The 25,557-nt window shown below is 41.8% G+C and overlaps 1 protein-coding gene across 4 annotated transcripts in view; it reads right to left on the bottom strand.

Annotated features, from left to right (window-relative positions):
* ERBB4 (erb-b2 receptor tyrosine kinase 4) overlaps positions 1 to 25,557 on the bottom strand; it is a 626,958-nt gene that overhangs the window by 32,211 nt on the left and 569,190 nt on the right. For all 4 annotated transcript variants that reach the window (XM_065069063.1, XM_065069064.1, XM_065069066.1 and 1 more), the window contains exons 21-22: positions 4,179 to 4,334; positions 800 to 875 (exon numbers count right to left, since the gene is read on the bottom strand). In XM_065069063.1, the coding sequence (XP_064925135.1) occupies positions 800 to 875; positions 4,179 to 4,334 (232 nt within the window). The remainder of the gene's footprint in view (positions 1 to 799; positions 876 to 4,178; positions 4,335 to 25,557) is intronic.

Below are 25,557 nucleotides of genomic sequence, written 5' to 3' on the forward strand. Positions count from 1 at the left end.
GAAAAATTCCACTTAGAAAGGTATACATGATTTTATTAATAATAGGTACACTAGATAAACAGGCAGACAGCTCAGCGTATGTGGCACAACAGCTCATCTGGATGACAGAATTAACAACAGCAAATGAACATCTCATTTCTCAAATGTGACTTTTGCTTTGGTGTGTGTGGAGCCCACATGAGCTGACCTGTCTAACCAATTCCCAAGTTATCTGTGAAACGAAACAAATGCTTGTTTTAGTTAGCTTGGAGAGTTCATCTCTTTCTCTTCTTTCTTTTGCTGTATTTGCTCTGTACTATGACAAATTCACTTTTATCTGACTGTAGGTACAGAAAGTCCCATAAGCCTGAAAATGTTTTTTGACATTCATGGCTTTTAGAGTTAAGATTTTCAAAGGACTGCTGAAAATTATGACCTGCAGCTGTATTTTTATGAATCTGTGGCTGAGCTGAAAGAGGCCTTCTTCTGTCATAATAATCAGCCAAACTTCTGCCAGCCCAGACCTTACGGCAGTCATCCCAGCAGGGACATCATGATAATGTATTTTAGTGAGCATAGAAGTAACGCAGGAGACAAGTAACAATTGCTGTTTAGAATTACACATTAAAAAAGCAAAACCAAACCACCAGAAAAAAGTAGAAAAAAAAAAAAAAACAAACAAGCAAAAAACAAACAAGGAAGGTCGAAACCCACTAGAATTACCTCCTCTAGGAAAAGAGGGTATCTTTAACACTGTAATACCACCTGGTTTAATGCTCTACAAGAGACACATTTTTAAATTAATCACATGAAGATTTACCATAGCTCCAAACATCACTCTGATGAGTAAATTTCCTGTAGTGTATGCACTCCAGAGCCATCCACTTAATTGGCATCTAGGGAAAGACAAGAGAAATGTAACCTTAGAAATACATCATTAGAACAATACAGACAGATCCTATACGTAGATGTTGGCTTCCTCCCCATTTCCTTTTTTAACTGCAAGTTAAAAACAAACAAACAAACAAAACAAAACAGCACAATCCAGCAGAGGAAATGGTTGATCCTGCCCTCTAGAATAGGGCTTTTCCTCGTAAAACATACGAAGGTGAAAAATATAAACCAGTTATCTTGCAGAACTTCTCATACCACCCAAATTTTACTGATTCTGATGCAATGGAACAACTCACTTTTTCATCATACCTGTGTAAAAAAGGGACCAAAGCAAAAATCACATCCAATCCCCTTAAATCTGAAGTGCAGCACAGAAGGTGGAATACAGAAGCTCTTTTGCCTCGACAGTTTGCAAAACCAGACATTCCTATCTCGATTGCTCTCTAATGAGGCTAGTCAACAATGCAGTGTCCATAGCACTTCACAGTGCAAATAATTATCTTCAGAGTAAACAGGCAACAGGGAGAATTTACAGTGCTTAATTTCTAATTCCTAATACTTGTTAGGAACTCAGCCTTCCCAGTCCTCTACTGTTACCGCAGTGAGAAAAGTTGTTTCCAAAAATAAGTGGAATCCCCAAGTCAGCCCTTGGCTCTGAATCGCCCTTGGGGAGAGCTCATTGCCTCTGACCCAGAAGGGCGTGCGGGCAAACACAAACCCATGTTTTGCATGAGGGTTCACCCTCTGGAGTTCATGTCAAAATGAGATTCACAGTGTTCCCTATTCCTGAGCTGGGCTGGTGAGGCACACTCTTGGAGCTATTAACTTCTAATGGACAGACGCTTAACCGATATCTGCCTGGCATGGACTTCTATGGGTCACGGGTAATTCGGAACTATGGAAGATGTACTGGAACAAACCAAAGAGATCTGTAACTGCATGCAAAATCTGAGCAGGTGGTGGGTGTAAAAGCAGAGGATGTGTCTTCATTCAAACCCTTATGAAAATACCTTCCATGAAGTTGACTAATGAACATAACCTATACAGTTGTGGCAAAAATAGCACTTTTTAATAAAGGTTGGCTTAGCATTCGTGAAGACGGTTCATCCTCCTCCACTAAACTCTGAAGAAATATATTGATTGCATTACCATTAAATATGATCAGGTTATTCCAAACTGGAACAATTGCTGAAGGAGAGCAAATTTTCATTGTTCATTATGGGATAACTCAGAATGGAAGGGACCACTGGAGGTCTCTAGTCCAACCTTGGGCTCAAAGCAGGGTCAGCTATGAGATCAGACCAAGTCGCTCAGGGCTTTATCCAGTCTGGATTCAAAAAAACTCCAAGGATAGAAGTGGCACCACCTCCATGGGCAACATGATAAATTGCTTGATTGTCCTCACAGTGAAAAAGTTTTTCCTTTTATACACTCTGAATCTGTCTGAGCATGTTCTCAACACAATTTTAAGCTGAAAATATCCTCTAAATTTCACAGGATGCTTCTCTAGGACTGGGAAGTGACATATCTGATGCATAAATCCTGCTCCAAAACTCCCAGCAGTGTGATTGGCCTCACAAGTCCAAGACACCATCTAACAGCTGCCAGGGAACAGCTGGTTTGCAAAGACCAGCTCATTTTCTGTCATTCACTGGCTGATGGAGGCAAGAGACAGAGGGGTTACTGAGAGGGGATTAGAGAGCTGAAGGAATCAGGGAAGACTGCCAAAACTCCGCCTTCCCTGCCAGGAGGTCTCTTTACCGGGGAAATGGGAAAGCATCGGTGACTCCTTTCAAGCTCTTCACCTCATTGACTGAAATGCTGATGTAATCCACACGATAGCTGCCAAAGGCAGCAGCCACACAAATAAGGCAGGAGGCAATCCAGGAGAAAAGCACACACTGGCAACAGCTGTTTGTCCCAGACAAGGGCATAAGCGAGCACAGAAAAACACAGATAGCAAGTAGATAGAAAACAAACTGAACATTCAGGAAATGGAATGACAGGAGACGCAGAACCCTTTGGGATTTTGTGACAGGTTGAAATGTGGAGTTTCAAGATGTTTAGGGAGCAGCCAGCAGCAGTGTGTACTTACAGCCTTCAGAATTTTACAACGCATTAATCTGAAGGCATTAGAAATCGGGTGTGGCACTGTATGATGTTCTGTGGTATGCTGAAAAGTAGCATGGGAATCACAGAATCACACAGAATCACAGAATTTAAGGGATTGGAAGGGACCTTAAAAGATCATCCAGTCCAATCCCCCTGCCGGAGCAGGAACACCCAGATGAAGTTACACAGGAAGGCATCCAGGTGGGTTTTGAATGTCTCCAGAGTAGGAGACTCCACAACCCCTCTGGGAAGCCTGTTCCAGTGTCTGTCACCCTCACTGTGAAGAAGTTTCTTCTCAAATTCAAGTGGAACCTCTTGTGTTCCCGTTTGAACCCATTACCCCTTGTCCTATCATTGGTTGTCACCAAGAAGAGCCTGGCTCCATCCTCGTGACACTCATGAGGACGTAAACATTAATGAGGACACCCTCCAAGCTAAACAGACCAAGCTCCCTCAGCCTTTCCTCACACGGGAGATGCTTCACTCCCTTCATCATCTTTGTTGCCCTACGCTGGACTCTCTCCAGCAGTTCCCTGTCCTTCCTGAACTGAGGGGCCCAGAACTGGACACAATATTCCAATATACCCCCTTCTAATACACCCCAGGGAAAATGGTTTCAAAATTATCCTCAAGCAAGCTTTCTAGCTGCCTGGCATTCAGCATGGTAGCGGAGACTTGGAGGCAAGAAACACGTATGCAGGCTCTTCCAATCTGACAGAAGTGGCTCTTTGCTGAGCATATGTAAACTCTCATATGCTACAAATAAAACATGTTCTGTGGCCTTCTTTTTTGTTTTCTGAAAATCTACTTATCTGGGAAAATGGAATTGCAAGTTATAGAGGTCCTTACTGACCAGAGGAAGGGGCTTGGCAGGAATGCCCTAGAACATCCATCACTCAGAAATCTTCAAAACAAGACACAAGATGGAGTATATGAACAAAATCTAATCCTGAGCGTGAAAACTGTTCAGACAACTATATTTCAGCACCTGGAGAAGCTCACTTAGCAAAAAACGAGCAGCTTTTCTGTGTGCTGTCACAACACAGTTCTTCTAGAAGACAAAGTTTTGCTAAGTCACTGACAGACTTTCTTACACAGATAATAGTCCCGTAGGGATACATTGCCCCGAAGAGCAACTTCAGAAAATTTGTCAGAGTATGATATATTTACTGCCAGACATGTTCAGTACTCACCTTTCCTCCATCAGCATTATACTCCTTCTCATCCCCTTCCAAAAGTCTGGCCAAGCCAAAGTCAGTGATCTTCACATGGTTTGGTGACTTCACCAGGACATTACGGGCTGCCAAGTCCCGGTGCACAAGTCTCCTTTCTTCCAGGTACATCATTCCCTGAAGCACAAAGAACAGTAAAACAATCTTTTTTTAGAACTCCTTTTCACTGGTGACATAAAATTTCTAGTTCCCTTATTGGTGTTCACAATAAGAAAATGGCCTAGAAGACAGAAGTTCAATGCTGCCTTTGCTCTGGGCAGGAGATGGGATTAGATGACCCTAGGTTCCTTCCAATGTGAATGATTGTATAAGATTATATGGCAATTGCCAAAGAAAACAAAACCAAAACAAACCACACAAATTTGTTCCAGCAAATTTAAAATCTGGAAATGTGAGACACAGAAAAGAAAAATTACGGCCCTTATTTTTCAGAAAGGAAATACAAAGACCATAAAAAATAATTAACTTAGCCGGAGCCCCACAGAAATCAGGTCAGACTGGGAAACAATCCCAGCTCTTCTACATTCCAGGTAAGTTTTACCCATCTCCAAACGCTTTTAAGTTGGACACCAATTTTCACTGCTCTCACTGAATTAGAAGGAGAACAATTATTCATTCCAAGTGCTGCAACCCACTTGCCTTTTCATTCCCTTAAAGTTTTGCATGGAGTATTATAATAAGACACTGGAACAATGGCCTGTTTTTTATGAACACAAATATTCTGTTAGAAGTACTTTTGTTAACAAGCCCATCTACCTGCCTGTGAAGACAAGGTAACATATACTCAAGCTGCCTGGCCTTAATCTTACTCTTACTCTGATGAGAGATTAACCATCTACCATCAGTACGTAAATTTAGGTGATGCTTTGTGAAACTGAGATGAACACCAAAACTTGGTCTTATTAATTATGTGACACACAAAGGATAGTCAGGCAGGATTACAAGCCTATAATTTTATTAAAAGGCATTTATGACATTAACCATCATTATAAGAACATACAGATGAAATTACACACTTGATAATTACCCTTAAGGTATCTCTTAATATATTAGCTCTGTATAATATATATGGTAATTTTTAAAAAGTCACTGCTGAATGCCTAAGAGATCATATTATCCCATAATACAGCTGATAATTCAGAGAGTCACAGGTAATGATTAAAATAACCAGGTTACTCAGTGTCATGGGCCAGATTTTATGCCCTTTCACAGCATAAGAAGCTCACACATACCCATGCCCATACACACCATGAGGACAATCCATATGGGTAAGCCAACATGCACAGTCACTGTGCCAGGACATAGCCCTTCCCTGACAGAAAGTGGATGTCTTCACAAAAAGCATCAAGTGGAGCTTTGAACTGCTGTGGCATTTAGATGAAAAATTGCAGTGCAAACACTGCTAAAAGGTTCAAAAATATGTGCCAGAATGTTTGGCATAAACGTTATCTCATTTTTAATGTGGTAGGCTTTGCTGCAGTCAACATGAAGATGGTCTGAAAAGGGATGCAGGGACTCTTTGGCATAGAGCAAACAGAATTACTTTTTAAAAGCACTGCTTGTGGAAACAAACACACCCTCCTGCCAATTGCAAATCAATACTTTCGGCTGTTGAACATCAGAACTGTAAGTCTTTGAAAGCATAATGGGTTTTGACATCAAATTAAAACCTGTAGAAAAAGGACAAATAAACCTTATAGGTCAAACAATTCTTAGTCACACAACAAACACACCATGAAAACAGAGGCACCATCACTTAACACAAGAATTACCATCTGAAGAAATCCAACCAGAAAAAGACACCACCATGTAACAGAGAAAAAGCAACCACAAAAGTGGCCCTGTAGAATTCAGATTGGGAGTTCATATAAATCCTGTTTCACACCTCTATCACTAAACAGTAACCAGAAAGGGCTTCAGGGCAGTGTCAACACTGCTCATACCAAGTACTCTGGCCAGGAGGTGCACCACAGCAACCTCCCAGCCTCATGTCTCTCCCCGTCACTAAGGGCATTGCAGCCAGTCTGCTGAGATGTCTACAGGTAGGTGTCAACCAGCCTGTCTGGATGTGCCTCAGAAAGCCACTGTGTGAGCACTGTGCCTGCGCTGTGTTGGGCTGAACACTGCATGCAGGACTCTGCATGCTTTGGGAACAGCCTCTGGCCCACAATCACACACCTGGTTTTGCTGCTCTTCCAGAGAGTGAATCTGATCTTATGGGGGGCTTCAGGGTGCCTTTAAATATACCACAGTCATTCCTCACCCATCTGAAGTTATACTGGCTGTTTGCAGTTCCTGAAAGCGCCGCCCTTGAAGCCAGGATTGCAGCCATGTGCCAACACCGCTGCCCTTGTGCTTCCCCCCAACACACCTCTCCTGCAGCTCACTATCTCTTCCTCCAGCTTCCACAGGATTAAGCTCCTCTCGTCAGTCCTGCATCTCTCACTGCAAAAGAGCTCCTCTCTGAACAAAATGTCTCAAGGTGCTGCTTACACTTCCTTTCTACTTAATTCAGGAAATATCTCAAATTTTCAGAATGAACAGAAATACTTCTAAAACTTCATATATTTGACATAAGTTCCAATATCCTTATTTGGTCAAAATTTTCAATACCTCAGAGGTAGGGAAGAGAAAGGTCCAAACCTACAAACGGATCTTTGTGGGCAGAATCTGATGAGGCCACAAGAAGCCAGGGAATGTGAGGAGAGAATACTGTTGGTATCAGAATACATTAGGCCCAAATAAAATCGTCATTTTTAATAGATTAATTTGCACCTATCAGCACTGAAATGATATAAAGATACTGCAGATTTCTTTTAGCAGAAATGAAGAAATAGAATATCTGTCTTGTTAAAGTGAAAACAGATGACCTGTACCAAGACTTTAGCCTCCTGTATTTAGCTACTGATGGCAGGAATGGGTGGTAAGGTGTCCAGAAACATCCTTCATTGAAAGAGTTAAACAATAAAACCCTTAACCATGTCTCCTTGCTATTTTTAAAATTCTCTACGTTTTTAATTTCCAAGCATTTTTTAAACACATAGGCTAACATATTAGGATGCTTCACTATTTATTCTACTCATTATTTCAATCTTGTGCTATCATTTAATAACAGCCTAGTAAAATTATATTTTATTCAACATAACCTCATACTCTCTTATGAACTCGAAAAATCATCTAATCACCAACATGAATACTGCTCCTAACAAATACCACACCTGGTTTTCTTTCCTATCCAGAAAGAGGGCAGAAATAGCTGTCTGTGTATCATTGTACTTACAGTTCACTTCACCTCTGTCAAACAAGCTTCTCAGGGCTTTTTCCCACCTGTGTTATCTGCTAAGCTAAAGACAACCCACGTATGGTTGACAGCCACAAAATCCTCTGCAGGTCCTTGACCTGAAGAAATGTAAATTGTCTTAGGAATATCCGGTGTAAACATGTTGAATTTTCCTGGTATCCTATCAACAAGTTTTAAAGGTGGATGGTGGAAGTATAAGAGAAAAGGTATATATATGTATATCTTTTTTCAATAGCTGAGATTATACAAGCAGAAAGAAAACAACCTAAAAATGGAAATCCTAACGGTATTCACCACAGCAATACTGTCTAAACATATACTATGGCAAAAATCATCATTTGAAGGCATTTTCTAACCTTTTAGTAAAAGTGTTCTACATACATCTCTAATCTTTTCACATGACACAGAAGTACGATAAAACCAATACGCTCTGCATTACACAGCTGCTGCCATCACTACCCAACAAGGCCATGACTGAATACCAAGAGGGCATTTTATGAGAGTTACAAGGCAGAACTACAAGTGACCCCAGACCCTGACAATGGAAAGGGAACTGTTTGTAAAAATGACACTTTAAAGCCTGAACCAAAAGACAGACACTATGCTGTGTGATCTGTGAGGCTGGGGAAATGAAGCACCCTTAAGGACTTGTCCAGATTAGAGCTATGCAGATCCCATATAACTATCAAAGTATAAAATACTCAGATAATAAGAAACCTCACACTTTATGTGTTAGAACATCCACAGCAGGGTGGGACTTTTATGCTGAAACCAGTGAGGGGAAAAAGTTCACCATTAAAGATCAGTTGTCCCATTATTTCTGAGCCCAGATTCATCTCACATGAACACAAGAATCAGCCATGACCTACCCATCACTGCTGCTTCCTCATCACAGCCACAGCAGAGGTTTCCTCACAGAGAATGTCATTAGAAATGCAATTACTGCTAGGATCCCTTAACATAAAATCACTCTCTGAATCAGCACCTGATGCTTAAGAAGTCAAACAGCCACTGCAAACAGCTCTAACACAGATAAGTAGAGGAAGTCCCTTTGGAACTTCAGGATGAGTGAGGAATAATCTTTTATCTTTCACAACTGCACCCTCTATCCTCACCCAGTACCAGAGTCACGTACAAAGACAAACCTGTGCTATATGGATCTTTACCTAGACATACATAGCAGTAAACCTGCCTGTAGCCTAGATCCCTTCTACTCATGTGACTATACAACTATGAAAATGTAAATTCTCCTTTCAGAAGCAGACACAAATGCCCTTGCCAGGGCTTCGATTAGTGTTAAAGGTCTTTTGTCCTTGCCTATGCAATTACTAACCTGACCTGCCCATGTGTTTATACCTTTCACATAAGGCTTGCAACAGCACCAAGGAAACTAATAGCAATGTTGAGGGGTAGAAAAGGCTTGTAATAAGCCAAGACAGCTTTGTTCAAGGAAGAGAGGTGGACGGGAAAGATGTAAATGCCCACTAGGAGCTTAACTCCAGCAAGAATTTCCTACCTGTCACTTTTCAGCCTTGATATTTTTCCATGTAATAACTAGGGGGCAAAAAAATCAGCAGTTTTATTAGCAGCTGAGGTGAATTCTGCTCTCTACCCACCAGTTTACACTCAGAGCTGGCTAGAAATAACAGAAAACAAAAATTATCTTGTTGAGTAGACTAAAAATTAGTCATTAAGAGCTATAAATGAAGAAAATCTTTCCCAATGTTATTATAGAGTGTTTGTGAAGTCTCCAGGACTGTGGATAGACAGATTTGGTATGATCATTTCAGGTATGGACAGGTATGCTCATGCTCTTTTCATCAGAAATAAGACAGACCTGAAAATGAGACAACATGTGCTAGCAACAAACTGATGGGGGAGAGTGGAAAGGAGCCTTTGTGTCAAAAAAATCCACAGGAGGAGAGCAGACAGTAAGATGGGACAGCTTTCTGATCTTTCCATGTGCTGAACTGCAGTACAAAGTACCAAATTAGGTTCATAAAATATTAGGACTTCCAGTGCTGCAGAGACCTACAGAGGAGCATCCTCAAAGGCAGGCTGGGGGGGGAGGGGGGAGAAGAGTAAAGGGTTTTTTTTCAAAAAGCAAACTGAAACTTTTTGGGAAAGTTATGGGGTTGTCCTCTGAGATTTGCCTTTAAGACATGGTCACAATTTGTTGTTTTCTTACTTTACTACCAGATTTACTTTCTGCTGCTGTCATTTGTCTCGCAGTTCCTGCGGGCAGTTTTTAAGCACGGAATCCATTTGTACAGCTCAGAGTGAAAGAGTTGCAAGCACAGACTGTTTCAGATGCTGTTATTTGATTTCCTTCACTTTTCTGGACTTTTCAGAGTCCCTTCTCCCCACTGAAGATGCTTCTGGATTCATTTCAAAGGTGGTAGCTGCTGTTTGGAGAATGTCTATCTCTTTGAATTGCATGAGCCTTGTCTGAAAGCCCTTTCCATTAGGTGCCTGTACCTCATTTCCAGAAAAAAAAGCTATTAATTACTCAGGACAGAGTTTAAGCAGGTTATGTATGTTTCACTAGTCTCTTCAAAGTCTCTTTAGGATGATTACCAGTGATGAACTGAAGTGTGTTGAATCGCTACCTGAAGTATATATGTATGTCCTTGCAAGATGCAAGACATTCTGCAAGACCATTCATATTAAAAAAATAAAACAAAGGCCTTCACCTGCTCAAAGAATTTACGCAGTACCAGCAGACAGCAGATGTACTATAAACACTTTTTTTTTTTCTGGTGTGACTTTTTGCTGTTTTCTATAATAAACATTATTTTCTCCCTAAATAGAGCGAATGTTGATCTTAACCCACCCAGAAATTTAAAGCAGCCTGCCTTTCTTCGATAATGACTTCCACCCACCAAAGCCAGCACACATGGCAGATTCATCAAACAGGTACGTGGAGAAAGAAAATTTCAAGTCCAACTCAAATCTCATGGACACTAATCTCCAGCCTTGGAGACTGCTCTCTTTTTATCCTAATAACTGCCAGCCAGCTTAATAACAGGAATCACTACAGAAAGCTTGAAATGATCATCTTTTCGCCCGCTTACCCCATGGAAAAAGTGTAATTTTACCTGGGGCTAAATACGCTTTCAAGGAAAACGCGGTGCCCTTTGTTGTCAGGAGCAACCAGAATCATCTAAGTAGCTGTTACTCCGGAGATAGCTGTGGGAGGGAAAAACTGACACTGCTCTGAAATACACTCACTCAGCTGCAGAGGTGTGATTTGTTATGTAGCTCTGCTTGGGAGCTGGGGCTGGAGGTCATCCTCACAGCCAAGGGAGGGCGAAGAACACAAACAGTTTCAGTCCAGAGTTGCCAGACTGAGCTGAGGACTCGTACCCTGTGCTGTGCATGCACATCTCCACCAGGCTAGCTGCCAAGGGCTTCTGGAAATGCCTGGAGTTCATCCAACTCCAGAAAAGCTGGCAAGTGAGGTCCATTCCTGCATCCTGGGCTGTGGTGTCATCCCAAATATTTAGGGGTTCAATTACTTCAGATTTATATGGAGCAGATTAATAACTATCTTTCTCATTGGTAAAAGTAGACAAAAGAAAGCTTATGTGATAGCATTTCTTCCCATCTTCTGTTACCTTAACTAAGCTCACTCTCTCAAAGTTTATCTTCTCTACAGTTTACTTAAGTCTGAAGCGATGGGCTATTCACATGTAACAAGCCGTATCTGGGGTACCAGTGCTTTTGTCTCAAGCTGGCTGTCTTTAAATGCAGCTTTAGGATACAGAGCTGACATAACCAGCTGGATTTTCCTACAGCCACTTTGGACCTATCCACCTGACCAGGACCAGACGACTGAAGCCTTGCTAGATCTGCACTCTGAGGTGGTGTGACATGAGTAGTGCGGATGCTGTGTATTCATGCCTGCTAATAAATCCCTTTTCTTATAGTCCTGTTGTGACATTGCTAAACGGCTTCAGACTAAACAGCTCAGAGAAGCAAGCCCAAGACTATCTGTATTTGTCTTAAGAGGCAGGATCCCAGTGCAGCTGGATTATCGCACCTACAGAAAAATAACCAGTGCAAATACAACTCCTGCAGAGGTAATTCAAGCTAGTTCTGCCACTAAATAAATTAACAGTGAGGTTTTGCACACAGGTTAGTCTGACATCTCTGCCCTTGTGGGTCACCCAGAAGTACAAATTCTGTCCTCTCACACATGGGAGCGTAATCACACATTCTCTGACTCAGCTGAAGCACAAAATGGAGACGAGCTGGCTTCATACCAACCACAAGAGGACACACACGACCCGTGGCAGTATAAACATGCCAGTTACCCATCAAAAGAACAAGCCTGGGGAAAAAAAAAGTCTACATCAGATCTTTGCTCTGCATCATGTGGCTGCTGCGGTATATTTGTTCCAGTAACCGGAGTCCTAAAGCCTGATTTACTGCATTGCTGAGCTCTGGCCCAAGACACAAAATAAAAAAGACACTAAAGCACAACAGGTCAAAACAAAGTCAGGAAGCAAAAGGGAAGGGAAAGAGGCTATGAGGCTAATGTTTAGATGAGAATTACAGGAAAAATGCAAGCTACACCAAAATGACAGGGAGAAAAAGTAGAAAGAACTGAGAGGAGAAGCAAGTTCATAAGCTTATGACATTTCATTGACTGGACTAAGCAGGTATTTTGATGGGCCCAGACCCACTGCAATCCTAAATTAAAATCTCAGGAGTGCCTTTTGACCCCTTCAAAGCACAGATAAACAAGTCACAGCTGAACTGACTGGTTCACAGTTCTTAGGTTGTGGGGTCCTTAAAATGATGCTGTCTATCTAGGGTGGGTGTTCAAGTTCCTCAGGCATCACCAGAAGAGGAGTTTGTTCCACTGTCATCATCAAGCACGTCCTTTGTCTGAACTACTGTGAAAAGTATGAGTTGTCTCCCTAGCTCCCTCAAATTATGCAGCTATCTAGATCAGGTGTTGCTGAACACAAAGAGTCTGTGAGGCACTTCATGTTCTTCTGATGAAAAATGTGACATAAATATATTTAGTAGCATAAGCAATGAGCTGCAAAACAGGTTATTTCAATACTGCCCATACTGCATGTGCTTCCAAGTTCTGGTTCCACCTACAGGTGCATCTGTGCAGCTGCTACATGGGCTGGTTAGGACAGGAGAAAAAAAAGTTCATTCCTGTGCATGACATTCTTGAGGGAGGGAGCTGTGGAGCTGTGTCGAATCTCCATTTTGCAGTTAACTCAGACTCTTGCCACAGCGTTTCCTGGGCACAAGGTGCTCTCCTGCGCCAGCTTGAGTGCCTTAGGGGGCAAAGTGGCTTCTATCAGTTCTGTTACCACTTCACTTGGGCTGGGTGTCCCAGCCTCCTGGGCTGTGTGGACACAGACTACATGAATCTCCTGCAGTACCTCCTCCCTGTTCACAGAGTGGTCAAAAGGACAATGAAGTTTTCCTATAATGTCTGAATAAAATCACAGGGCAGCTTATGGTACTGCAGCCCAAAGAGGCCTGAGAAATTGTACCTTGTAGATGCGCTTATAATAAGCGTATCACCAGTAAGGACATGGTAACCTGGATACAGCTTTTCAGCTCCTCTCATACCCGCACTAGGCCAACATAAATGCAATGCACAAATACACGTTGCAGCAGAAACACACCAAGAGAGTTTCTGACTCTCCAATTACTGAACAGGACTAATAGATGTGATAGGAAAAACTTAATAAAGTCAGGGACTCATGAGTAAAGGGTCATCCCCAACACTTTGATAAAGTACTTGGCATCTGATGCCACTCTGCTAGCTCTGCAGTATCTGCTGCTCACAAGGGCTTCTGAAGGTGAGTACACTAACCAGTCAGGTGTTTTCAAAAGACTGTCCTTTGGGTGCATTGTCCCATGTAGGAAGAGAACAAAGCAAGGTAGAAATCTCCTGAGGGTCCCTGTGTAAGGAAAAGACTGACAACTCAGATGCAGATTTCTGTTCTACCACAGGGATGCCCTTCCACAGATGTACCACTTGGCCTGGGCTTTGCCAATCAGAATTTAATGCTTGCCATGCCCACTAACGCTAACAGAACTCATCTTTGTCCAGGAATCACAGAAGTACTTAGCACTGTTTTGGCTGCAACCACAGCTACGTGTTGTCAACTCCTTTTTCTGTAAAAAAAAGCCTTAAAATAAGAACTGCCTAAATAACAAACTTATTACTGCAAAACTGTCCTTGCTGGGCAATAAACACTCATTGCCAAGTAACTACAGTTAAGAGGCTGGCAGAAACACAGTGCTCATGGCAAAGACTCTGAATTACTGTTTCAAAAGCGAATCCTTGTAACCTGTGCCACATGTGCCAGCAGGAAGAACATACCTATCCTCTGATTTAGGGAGTGCTCAGAGACTTCAGGATTCAGTTCCCAGTGGATCACATACTCCTGCAAAGTGTTTGATGCTTTTCAAAGTGGCAACCAAAGAGAGAGCTATAAGTGCATTAACAATTTGAAAGGGCTTTTTGAATGCTATTCGTCAATCTTAGATTAATTGCTGCACTTAGACTGGCTCCAGCTCCTTCCTCTGAAGAGGCAGCCAGGCTAAATGTGTCCTGTAAAGGAGCTCCCAGCACAACTTCAACAGCAGAGCTGTGACCAGCACTGTCTCAATACTCCATAGTTATGAACTGCCCATGAGGGAGAGAACTTGGCCTTCTTCAAACGAAGCTTGCAGAGAAGCCTGTGCTCTGAAGGCCAGCAGCATACTAAATAATGGGCTACCTTTCCCTAGCCACTGACCTCTTGCCAATGCAATTATAATCGGGAGAGTATATTGTGTAGTGCATTCACTCTCTCCAAGAAAGTGTATTTAAAATGGATTACTTCTGCTCCTTAGGCAGGCGATCAATAGAGATGTGGACTGCAATAAGTACAGAGACGTCTGTGGGCTGAGGCACTTATCCTCTGTGTCTCTTCAGAAATTAATTAAAAATCAATGAAGTGTGCAGCCTATTAATAAGGAACCTCCAGATTAACAGATACAAGTACAGCCTTCCCTAAGTTTCAGAACAAATGCAGCCACAGCACAAACATATTAGGAAATTCTCCAGCACTTCAAACAGCACCGTAAGAACTGTGACCTTTCATGGCTATGCCCTGCATCTGACTGAACTGCAATATTCTCAGCTTTATGTGCCCCTAAGAAATTATCTGCTATTTATGTCAAGTTGGTTAAACAAGAGGACTTGGGGTAAGCATTCAGAGGCTTCAGAGTTACTGTGCTAGCTTTCTAGAAAATGATCTTATGACAAAGCAAAATCCACCAGCATGAAGATTGGACCCAGCAAACATCTAACAGACAGATAAGTTCACTTTCTGACTCCTGGAGGTCACTCTCAGGATTCAGCAATAACTGATGAATTCAGTTATCTGACTTCTCCAACAGCCTGAAGACTACACCTTGCAACCTGATGAATGCTTAATTACTGTGAGAGACTGAATTTGCCTGGGTTTAGAAGCAGCTGGGCGAGGGCTGGAGAAAGGCATTTTTGTTGCTGGTTTCTGTCAGGCAGGACCCTATCCCTCCCACCCCCTCCACAGCCCAGCAGTGTTAGCATGCAATGCACAAAATACAGAGCAGCTCAGAATACACCAGAGCTGCCAGCCCAGGCCGGGGCAGAACAGCAAATAGCCACGGCAAGAGCTTTCCCCTGCTTCCAGGAGATAAGATTCTGATAAACAAACCACTCTATGTTAACAAACACTGTAATAAAAGAAAGAAATAAAACATTTAATAAGCAAAGGTGTGTTTTAGAAAGAGACAGATTAAATGACTTGCCCAAGATCACTGGGTTTGGGACAGAGACAGGGACTGCTCCTCGATCTCAGGTCCAATACAACACCTGTCTTCCCTTAGTTACAAACCCACCTTTTTCAGACAGCTTTCTTAGGAAATGAGTACTGATCCACTACCGGATAATAATTTACCACTGGATGTACAGCAATAAAATGACACGTCATGCAATGGATGCAAGATTTTCCAGTATTCATCTTATGTTGCATGTTATGATCATAAAATATTACAAAAGAGGTCTTTCCTGTACTCTGTGCTTGGCTGGATCAGATGAGACAATGTTTTTGGACAACTGAACTTACTCTCCCCTTCTCCTGGGCAGTGCTCACCGAACACTGCAGTGGCTACTATCTTGTGTATTCAGATGAAAATCCTACAAGAAGAGGACACAGCAGCTCCCCGCTTTACAAAAGGCAGTATGCATATAATTCCACTGGTCCCCCTGAAACGTTTGAGAGGGGAAGTTTTTGAGCTCAATACACATGCTTCCTAAGGCACTTTTGATCCAATTAAAAGCTTGTAGCATTACCCTCTGATCTCATCAAATTAAGTGTGGATGATTTTATTTTGTTTTTCTCATGGTTGGGGCTGAATTTACTTGAAAGATGCCCCTGAAGCACACACAGCTTCATGGCTCTGTATGAACACTTTAAAAATCATCATTTCAATGCAAATAGGAATCCAGCAGGACAATGGAAGCACTGCTTCTTCCAGAACCCACCACTTTCACAAGCTATTCCACTGCAAGGGCCACCAGGCTCTGCAGGAGAAGAGTGGAACGAGGGCATATTTACTCCCTCCCGCTCCTATTTTCTTTTCACGTGAGCAGAGCAAGCAGTCGGTCTGCATGATGACTTCTGCTTAGGACTGCAATATTGTTCTACAAAAGAAAATGTTCCAAATTTATTCTAAGTGCTTTTGATACTCCAATTCAAGAGAGTTCTTGAATAAATTAAAGCTTTGAACTTCCAAACTGTTACCACTAGGTTTCTGAGCACTTCTTAAAAACCCACATCACAGGTAACCATAGTTACCTATTTCATGCTTTTTTTTTTTTACCTTTTCTAATTGAGAAGCTTATGACAGCTGACAGAACAGGAGAGGCCAGCCACATAAACTGAGTGTGCTACCTGATAATGGCTGGAGAAATGTACTAAATAATCTATTAGCCTTATTCAATAAATCCAGATGAATGCTAGAGTGGGGTGGGTGGAAGAGGGAAATGTGGTTTCAAGAGGCACATAGTTCCCTGCAGCTAAAACGTAACATTATTATTAATGGTTTGGAGCATCACTATGTTGATAGCAATAGCCCACTGGTGTGAGTCAAACTGCCACCGTGCCCTGCTAGTTGTACACATTCAGACTGAAGAGTCTTTAGTGTGTGTGGGGGGTTAATCATTAAATACAGCTTGTCACCTTTTTCTTTCCATTTCGTAATGCTGAGGAGGATGTTTATAACACAGATAATTTATCCAAGAATATATGAAAGGTCCATATGCTCCCTGAGTGTATGGAAACAACAGCTGGTGATGTTGCACTGGTAAAGGATGGCTGAGCACTGCCCGCTGCACGAGCACACAACCTGCCCCTGCCCCGCTCCCCCATCCCTCAGCTCGGCCCCATCCAGACAGTGACACCGACTCCACGGAGATGTGGGAATAACACCTCCAAGGCAAGTTCAGACAAGCCCTCGCATTACTGGTTACAGGTTACACAAAATAAAGTATAATTCTGCCCCTTAGGTATATGGACTCAGACAATTATGGAGCACTGACTGCAGTAATATTTTGTGCTCTACTTCAGTTGAGTCGTCCTGCAAAGTGGTTCTGCAGTTTTACCAAGGGACCACAATCCTACACAGAGGAGAAATTACCTCTGAAGCTGTAAAAGTCTAAAAAAGAAACCTCCATTTTGTCCTCAAAACAAAACTAATTCTTCTTTTTGCCTAGATTCCAGAAATATCTGAACGTGGTTTGGCTCAAGCTTTCAAAAGCCATTAACTTTTAAGGAGAATTCCAGGTGCTGGAGGTTTCAGTTCCCAAATCTGAGAAACTTCTCAGCGAGTGAGAACTGGCTGTTTTAATTGATCTCTGTACACTTCCCAGCTACAGCAAATACTTCAGTTACAGCTACTGTAGTTCTGCAGCAGCATTTCCATGCTCGGACTATTGTTCCAGCACTGCTGATTTGCCATATAGCCCCAATTGTTTTTGCCAAATTGCCACATAGACATATAAACCTTCTTTTTCTTAGTAAGGAAACGAGAAGATTCATAAAAGCAAAGATCTGCTAACAGTAAAATCATTGCAGTGAGTAGACAGGTCTCCTGTTAATTTTAGTTCATCTGGATCATTTCCAAACATATGAGAAAACTCCAAGCACAGTTTCCACATCTCTTGGCTGGAATTTTTCAGCCATACCTCCATCTCTTGACTGCTTCTTTCACAGTTACTTCCTTCTCCCTTTTAAACTGCCTATATATTTCAAAGGCTCAGCTATAGAAACACACCATTTCCTTAAGGACCCAATAATGCTGTTTGTTTTCTTTTTTTTTTTTCCCCTCTTCAATTAAAACTAACTGGCACCAGGCTTCAAATGTTTTTGTAACTTGAGTGTAACACATTAAAACTGTTATCGTGTTGTGCCTTTGCACAACATGACTCTCAAAAAGAAATACCTTTAAAACGGTCTTTATAGTAAGGGCTCTTTAGAAGCATGGTAAGGAGAATCAAGCTGTCATTGAGGAAAGCAAAAAAAGATCAGCTCAATAAGAAGCTTCTTCACAGTGAGGGTGACAGACACTGGAACAGGCTGCCCAAGGGGGTTGTGGAGTCTCCTACTCTGCAGACATTCAAAACCCTCCTGGACACCTTCCTGTGTAACCTCATCTGGATGTTCCTGCTCTGGCAGGGGGATTGGACTGGATGATCTTTTGAGGTCCCTTCCAATCCCTTAAATTCTGTGATTCTGTGAAATGCTGCACAGACATCAGGTGGCATGGACTGTAATGGAAGCAGCTCTTCTAGAGGCACCCAGATGGATGAAGGTGCCTGGGATCACATACAGACACCTATCAGCTGGCTTCTTGCTCACAGGATTATTACTAGAACATAACATACCGACATATAATTCTGGTTCTGCCTCTCCACAAAACTCGCGCATTTTCTCCAAACTGCACCACTATGAAAATTACTTTTAGCAGAGCAGCACACATAGCGCAGGTCATATGTGCACCTCCAATCCCAGATTCCAGAAATATTAGAATTAATTTTATAAATTTCTAGCCAAGCACATACAGGAGGAATGAACTAACAGCTTCTCAGAATCTATACCGCATCTGCCAATGGTCATGCCAATAGGTTGAGATGGGATGCAGCAGTTGCAATTCTTTTATACTGCAAGAGCTCACAAATGACTATTCTCTATTCTCACCTGAATTGACATTTACTTCACCCCCCTGTGCCAGGTCATGTACTCAGCTCCCTAACAAATCAGGCTGCTGCAAGTGTGATGTGTGCTTATTTATCTTTTGATGCTTTTAACTGTTTTCAGCCCAGCTTGGCACCACATTGCCTCAAAAGTTTTGCATTCCTATGAGTTTCCTGAAAGCAGGTAGGCAAGGAGAGGAGAAAGACACTAATATTTTCTCTGGTATTGTGATCACAGTCTTTCTTGGGCACTAGAGACTCCATGTAAGAGAGACACATTATCAAGGATACTTTAACTAGCGCTAGGAACATATTAAATTCCAGATAACCTAATCACGAGACATAAATCATAGGCAAACAGCTTTCAGTAGCTCTCCTGCTCATAAAGCTGCTTTTCCTAAAGAGCTCCAGGGGGCCTCATTGATCACAAATTGCAGGAAGTTCTACTGGAGGAAAAAATGCAGCCCTATTTACATACACTTATCTAGCCTAAAACTAGGGCTCGGTGCACCTACTCTGGGGAGCTGAAGAACAGCACACAACTACCCATGAGATGCTGAACCCCCTTTCCCTTGAGCTGCTAAATGACAATAAGGGTGGCAGCTACAGAGATGCTGGTAATGGGGTCAGGGAGAGCTTGTCTTCAGGAAAACTACTGAGAGTTTTGTCCTTCACATCAAATTTCTGTGACATAGCATCACCCAACTTAGCCCACAAGGGGCTGAAGACTACCTGGCCTCACATATACAGTAGCTATGGTCCCTTATGTGCTGGTGTACCCTATGGACAGTAGGTGTTCAGGAATGGGAGAGACACAGCCAAGCACAGTTTCCTCTCACTAACTCTGGAACTGGAAGCACGAGGTAGGATGTGCAGATCAGGAAAGCCTAAACTGTCTGCACATTGCAAAGGTCAAGGCTGGATGCACTGCAACTGTTTGAGCCTCACACTGCATGTAGGTACAGAGGTAGCCCAGGTCTTCTCAACATAGAAATGCCCTGGCAGCAAGGCAGGACACTGCATCTGGGGCAAACTCTAAGTCCTGTACGGTGCCTACTGCACCACACAGTCCCGTTTGCAGGTCAGAGGTTCCCACTGACGTGTACATTTCTGTCCTGTCTTCCAGTATGACCTGTAGAGCTTACCTTGTAGCGATGATGACATCCCCAGACCACAAAAAGATTTCATGAGGCTTAACGCACACTAATATTCTCCTTCTCAAGGACCTTGAAGTCTCTTCCAATACCAACTGAAAGCCCCCTCTGAACTTTAGAGGGCTTGATCACATCTAGTTTTGAGGGAATTAGGTAGCTTTCCAACACTGAGTTCTCTCTAACGGTCCTCATGTGTCCTGCTGATGCTGCAGGTCCACGGGTCAAGACTCTCCAAGACAGCCTGAAGACAGGTTTTCTGTGGCAGTCTCCCACATGGACTCTCAGCTGTTTAATAATGTGTTTGAGCCTACAGTGCCTTTTTTTTTCCTTTAGCGGGAGTACTAATCACAGTCTCATCTATCTAGATGCCTATTTTTATGAAACTCATAGAAAGATAATATCTTTGAGTCCTTTTCTCCCCTGTCAAATCTGAATAAATTCTACCAACATTTTGAAAAGTTATTGCAAGGGAAACTGAAGACAGACACAGAGATTGCAATGAGGCTAATTTCCATAGAAAACCAGGCTATGTCCAAAAAACTTTAAGAATACCCAAGCCCTTACACATTCTTTTAAAAGAAAACAGTTTCCCTTCCATTTTAAGGGAGATTTAAAACAACCATCCAGCAACATCCTGAGAGAGAAAAAGCCTGAACAACAAAAATACCCTTTGGGCATTATTTTATGGATGGCGAACCTCATGTAGCAATGGTAACTGCCATCTTCTCTTTCTGAACTGTGAGCTGTTGTTCAGGAGAGAGACCATATTGGAGCATCTTTGTATCACACACTGGACCACCAGCTCCCTGGCATATCCAGACGAGCAGCTTGGGCAGCACCTGGTTGTTTTGTTTTTCCAGGGATATGTTTCTGATCTTTCCTGTAAGTGCAGTAATACTGTAATTCCCCAGCAGCCAAGCCATCATAGAAGGCCTTCAGTACTCCAGAAGGTTCACCAATACACTTGTTATATAGACAAAGTTCAGGTCTTGCTATGCAGTAGAATTACAGCCAACATAACAGACACAATACTGCCAACCTCAAACGCTGAAAAACCAAGGCCAGAGCCCCTCTCTCTCAAAAAAAAAGCTGCTTACTTACAAAATTCTGTAATTAAAAATACTTAGGGGGTACTAGTCTCTTTTGCTCTTTGGTCTCTGAAATGTTAGGATACACTTCAACCCTCTTTTCAGGCTCATCCATTCTTTGATTCTGCTTTAAATGAAAGTAGAACATCCCAGAGAGTCTGACCAGAGCTTGAGTTTCCAGAACATCCTGAGGAACGGTGGTTTACAACACAACTGACAGCAAGAGTGTCGATGTACAAGAAGACTTGGATAGCAAAAGACAACCCCCAAACAACTGACTCTCAAAGGTCTAAAAGTGTAGTTAATCTTTTAAATCTATTATAATTTATACTGCAGTTTTCATACTATCAATTTATAATTTATATCTCCTAGACCCAGTGTGCTAGGGAGCCTTCTTCTGCCAATGAAAATACAACCCCAAGTCAATATTAATGTACGTGTTTACATTTTCAACACCTGAACAACAGAGTCTTGGTATGTGTCAAACAAACAACAGGTAAATCACAACAAGCAGCTGACCTAGCAAACACTGATGTTTTGGAAGGGTCACGCTGTATTTTTAAGAAGGAAGGTGGTTTTGCACATTTCTTATGAGAGAGTTCACAGTGGCAAAGGAAAATGGCTAATATCATCCCAGGAGTTGTGTGAAACAACACAGAACCAGGTGGGAGTGAAAAACTGATTTCATTCAGTACGAATGCAAGAAGAGATTCAGTGTGTTGAATGGATTAGATGGCTGAAGCAAGAGAGGCCACCCCCAAGAAACCAGCCAGGAAGCTCAGATGTCTCCTGTGGGGTCAAAAACCAGCTTTGGAGAGAGGGAACAGCCTGAACGCCAACTGCATGTGTGTATGAGACTAAGGGATGCCACAGGATGACATGCAGACAGGAGGACAAAGAAAGTTAGAACAAGACTTTTAGCACAGCTTGAAGGAAAACAGGAGTTGGACTTGATTATCCTTGTAGGTCTCTTCCAACTCAGGACATTCTACAATTCCATAAAAACCTGAGAATGATGGCTTCTGCAGTGAATTCAGGCAGGGGGAAGTCAGCGTCTGTCTCCAGGGAAGAATGGCTTTTCCATATATTCCTAAATTAACTACACGTCATCAAGGAAAAACTTGAAGATGTTATCTCACTGCTATGCTCATGGAAACAACATAACAGATCTCAATTTTTGGCTGATCAGGTAAGTCTGTAATTACTGGTGTTCAATCTTTGAATGTCCCCGTGGTTCGAAGGCACCACAACACATCAAGAGACAGTGTTCTTGGGAGAGGGGACAAGAACATATTTCAGAGACAAAAGGTTGAATACAAACAGCCTGAGCTGCCAAAATTTATGGAATTTCTCAAATGCAAACCCAGACTCCAGAGCGAGCTGCTGTTCCTTGTTCCAATGACAGGAGCAGGGCAATCCCAGCCCTTGTCCTCAGCTTCCCTGGCTCTCCTGGCTCTGCCGAACCGCTGTGCTCCTACAGCAGGCAGCCTGGGACGTGCATCAGTCCCTTTGAAAACACTGAGAGCTAAAACACTGGCAAATAAAAAGCAAGGGAACAATTCATTGTTTTGGGCAGAACTGATTTGGTGACAGGGATGTGGTTCAGTAAAGCCAGCAGAAGAGATTGTAACTTTTAAATAAAAGTTCCTAGGTGAAAAAAACCCAAAACAACAGAAAAAATGGGAAGGGAGACAGAAAAAGATGAATTTACAAGGGCAGTGCTTAGTTGTCAAGAGACCTCAGGTGAGGTCATTTTTAATGTTTGCCATTTTGAAGGAAATGATCATATTTTCTCTTGTAATTAGCCAAGCTTTAGAATGAAAGCTATACTACTTACACAGTTGCAATGTGTTTACTATTCTGGGTTGCGATTTTTATATGTCTAATCCAATTTTAATACTTTTATCTTTTATGACAGGACTTGGTTTGGACCAAAATAATCACCGTATTAACATTTTTTTCTTACCCACTGAAAGTAGTTCGCTTCATTACTGCAGAAACAGCAAGCTTCCCCAGTCCATCATTAACTCCTACTGTTTTAATTATGAGAAAGAAAAAAAATCTCTGTGGAAGACTTTGTGCATAATGACACAGTAAATATAAATCTTAGCACATAGCTATAAAGTACAAACCAGACAAGTCAGTTGCTAAAGCAAGATTCTGGAAAAAGATCACCTTTTATTTGGTAGGAACTTAATTTTACACTCTGCCAAGACATTCTTATGCTGCTCTAAACCCATTGAAATTAACTGTATCACATCTGCCTCGAAAAGAATGAAGCCCTTAAAACTGTCCTAACAATGAGTTCAAACCACATTCCTATATCTTAATTTGACAAAGTTCAGGGAAATGTCACTCCAAATGGTGCAGAAAAGACCTATTTCCATAATGAGCATGCATTGGGATTCCAATTCCAAACAGCTCTTCAACATGGGGAAAGTCTTCATGAAGATCTGAATTTGGACTCATTTCTACTTTGGGCTAATTTCTTCAGCTGCTTCACAACAGAAGCCGAATCAATGAACGCGCTGCTTGCAGACAACATCTATAATAATACAGATAAGCTACACAACTAAATGGATGGGATTTTCAAAGGTATGAACAGACCATTTTGACCTAAGGGCTTTTGGATCTCAGACTGAAGCATAAGACAAGTGCCACAACACAGAAACTGCATATCTGCATTTCCAAAACAGAACATTTAAAGTTCAGTATATACACACATGGCACCTCAGAGAAAACAGTACGCTTGCAAACTAGGAAATTCAGGAACCTTAAGGTGATACCGATGAATGCACTATACATATGTATCCAAATGTGAAAAGCTAGACTTTATTTTTAAATTTTGAGATTAAGTGACATAAATGCTGTGATATTTCATTATTTCAAAGTGGTGATAATTCTTTCTCTAAGGAGCTTATGGGAGGAAAAACACCTAAATGTAAAGCATGCTTACACTGAATCCTAACAATTCCTCCAGGTCGAGATTTTGATACTGTTCTCTTTTTGAACCTTGGAAGAGGTAACATGAATGACCCCAACAAACAGGCAAGCCCACAAGATGCAAAGCAAAGGATTTTTTTGTGTCCATTCCTAGTCCAGTACAGAGACTTTCTGACTCAAATTCAGTTGCTTCCAACCACTAACTCCCCCAATACTGGGAAAAAGACGCGTTAAGAAACTCTAGGGATCTTGTTAATGGTCAAAGTTTTATGCCTATTCATGACTATTTTAAAAGAATACCAACAGAAGTGAAGAGGACAACAAGAACATGTAGCATTCACACTAATAATGAATTCAAACAAAATCAAACCACAAATTCAAGCAAAACCAGGACCAGAGAAACAGATTATTCTATTAAAAGAAATAGAATTTTCTTCTACCATCCACCAAAGCCAATTACTTTTTACAACTAACAAATGCTGACACCAGGACATTTTATTTGTTCATATCCTCGTTACAGTATATTCCTTTCAACTACTGAATGACCTAGCAGACATATTACTACATATAGTAGAATCTTCTTCAGACAACAGAAAGGAAAAAGTTTCTTGCATGTAGCTTTGCTGATTGACTTACTCTAGCAGTAACGTCTGGAGCAACAGGGACCATTCCCAAAAACTCTCAGAATAATTATTTTCATATACACACATGCAAAAAAGCAAATATGAAATGTTTACTGTGATACAGAAAACCTCTTAAGAACCTGATCTGACATCAGTGAAAAGACTTCTCAACTTCCATAGCCTCTTGATTAAAGTGAGTCCAGTGAAAAAGCTAGAGAGCAGCTAAGAAAAAGCATAATGTACTTTCATGATGACCTTCAAATACTGCATTATTATCAGGTTCAGCTTCAACAGATCAATATTTGAAAATAAAATTTATCAAATTCTGCATTGCTGCTGGATACTTGCTGTCAAGTCCATGGTGGATTTTACCTTGGGGTTTTCCTGCTTATAAAAATCACCATCTTCACTGCTTTTGGCATCTTTGCTGGCGATCCAAATTGCATTTGGACTGTCTGCACTCTGCCATTACCCCTTTGGCAAACACTTCGTGAACATGGACATCAGGAAACTTAAATCCCTACTGGACAGGTACAAGAGCTCCAGATATCAATTGTCTGCCAGTTGCCACAGGTCCTTCCTTAGGCTTCACAAGATTGAGCCAAATTAAACCTCAAGCCACTTCTGCTTCTACATCAAGCCCAAATGAAGATCACTAAAGGACTGAAAATGACGTATAAACAATCATCTCCCAACCTTAATTCCACTGAAAGCCTCAAGCATCTCTGAGCAGCAAGGTGTGGACTGAAGGGTTAGGCTCTACATGGAGGCTGGCTGGAGCAGAGCAGAGCAAGAGCTAAGCTGATCCTGGTTCCAGTTCCCTGTCGTTATTCTGTGATCAGGAGGCTGATCAGACCCAACAGTCATCAGATGACATGTAACAGCATTTCCAGCATGGTTATAAGACCAACTGAAATAATGGAACAAAATCCATCTCCTACTAGACAGAAAACAACATTCTGCAGCCC

Source organism: Columba livia, chromosome 7, assembly GCF_036013475.1.
Source record: "Columba livia isolate bColLiv1 breed racing homer chromosome 7, bColLiv1.pat.W.v2, whole genome shotgun sequence".
NCBI lineage: Eukaryota > Metazoa > Chordata > Aves > Columbiformes > Columbidae > Columba > Columba livia.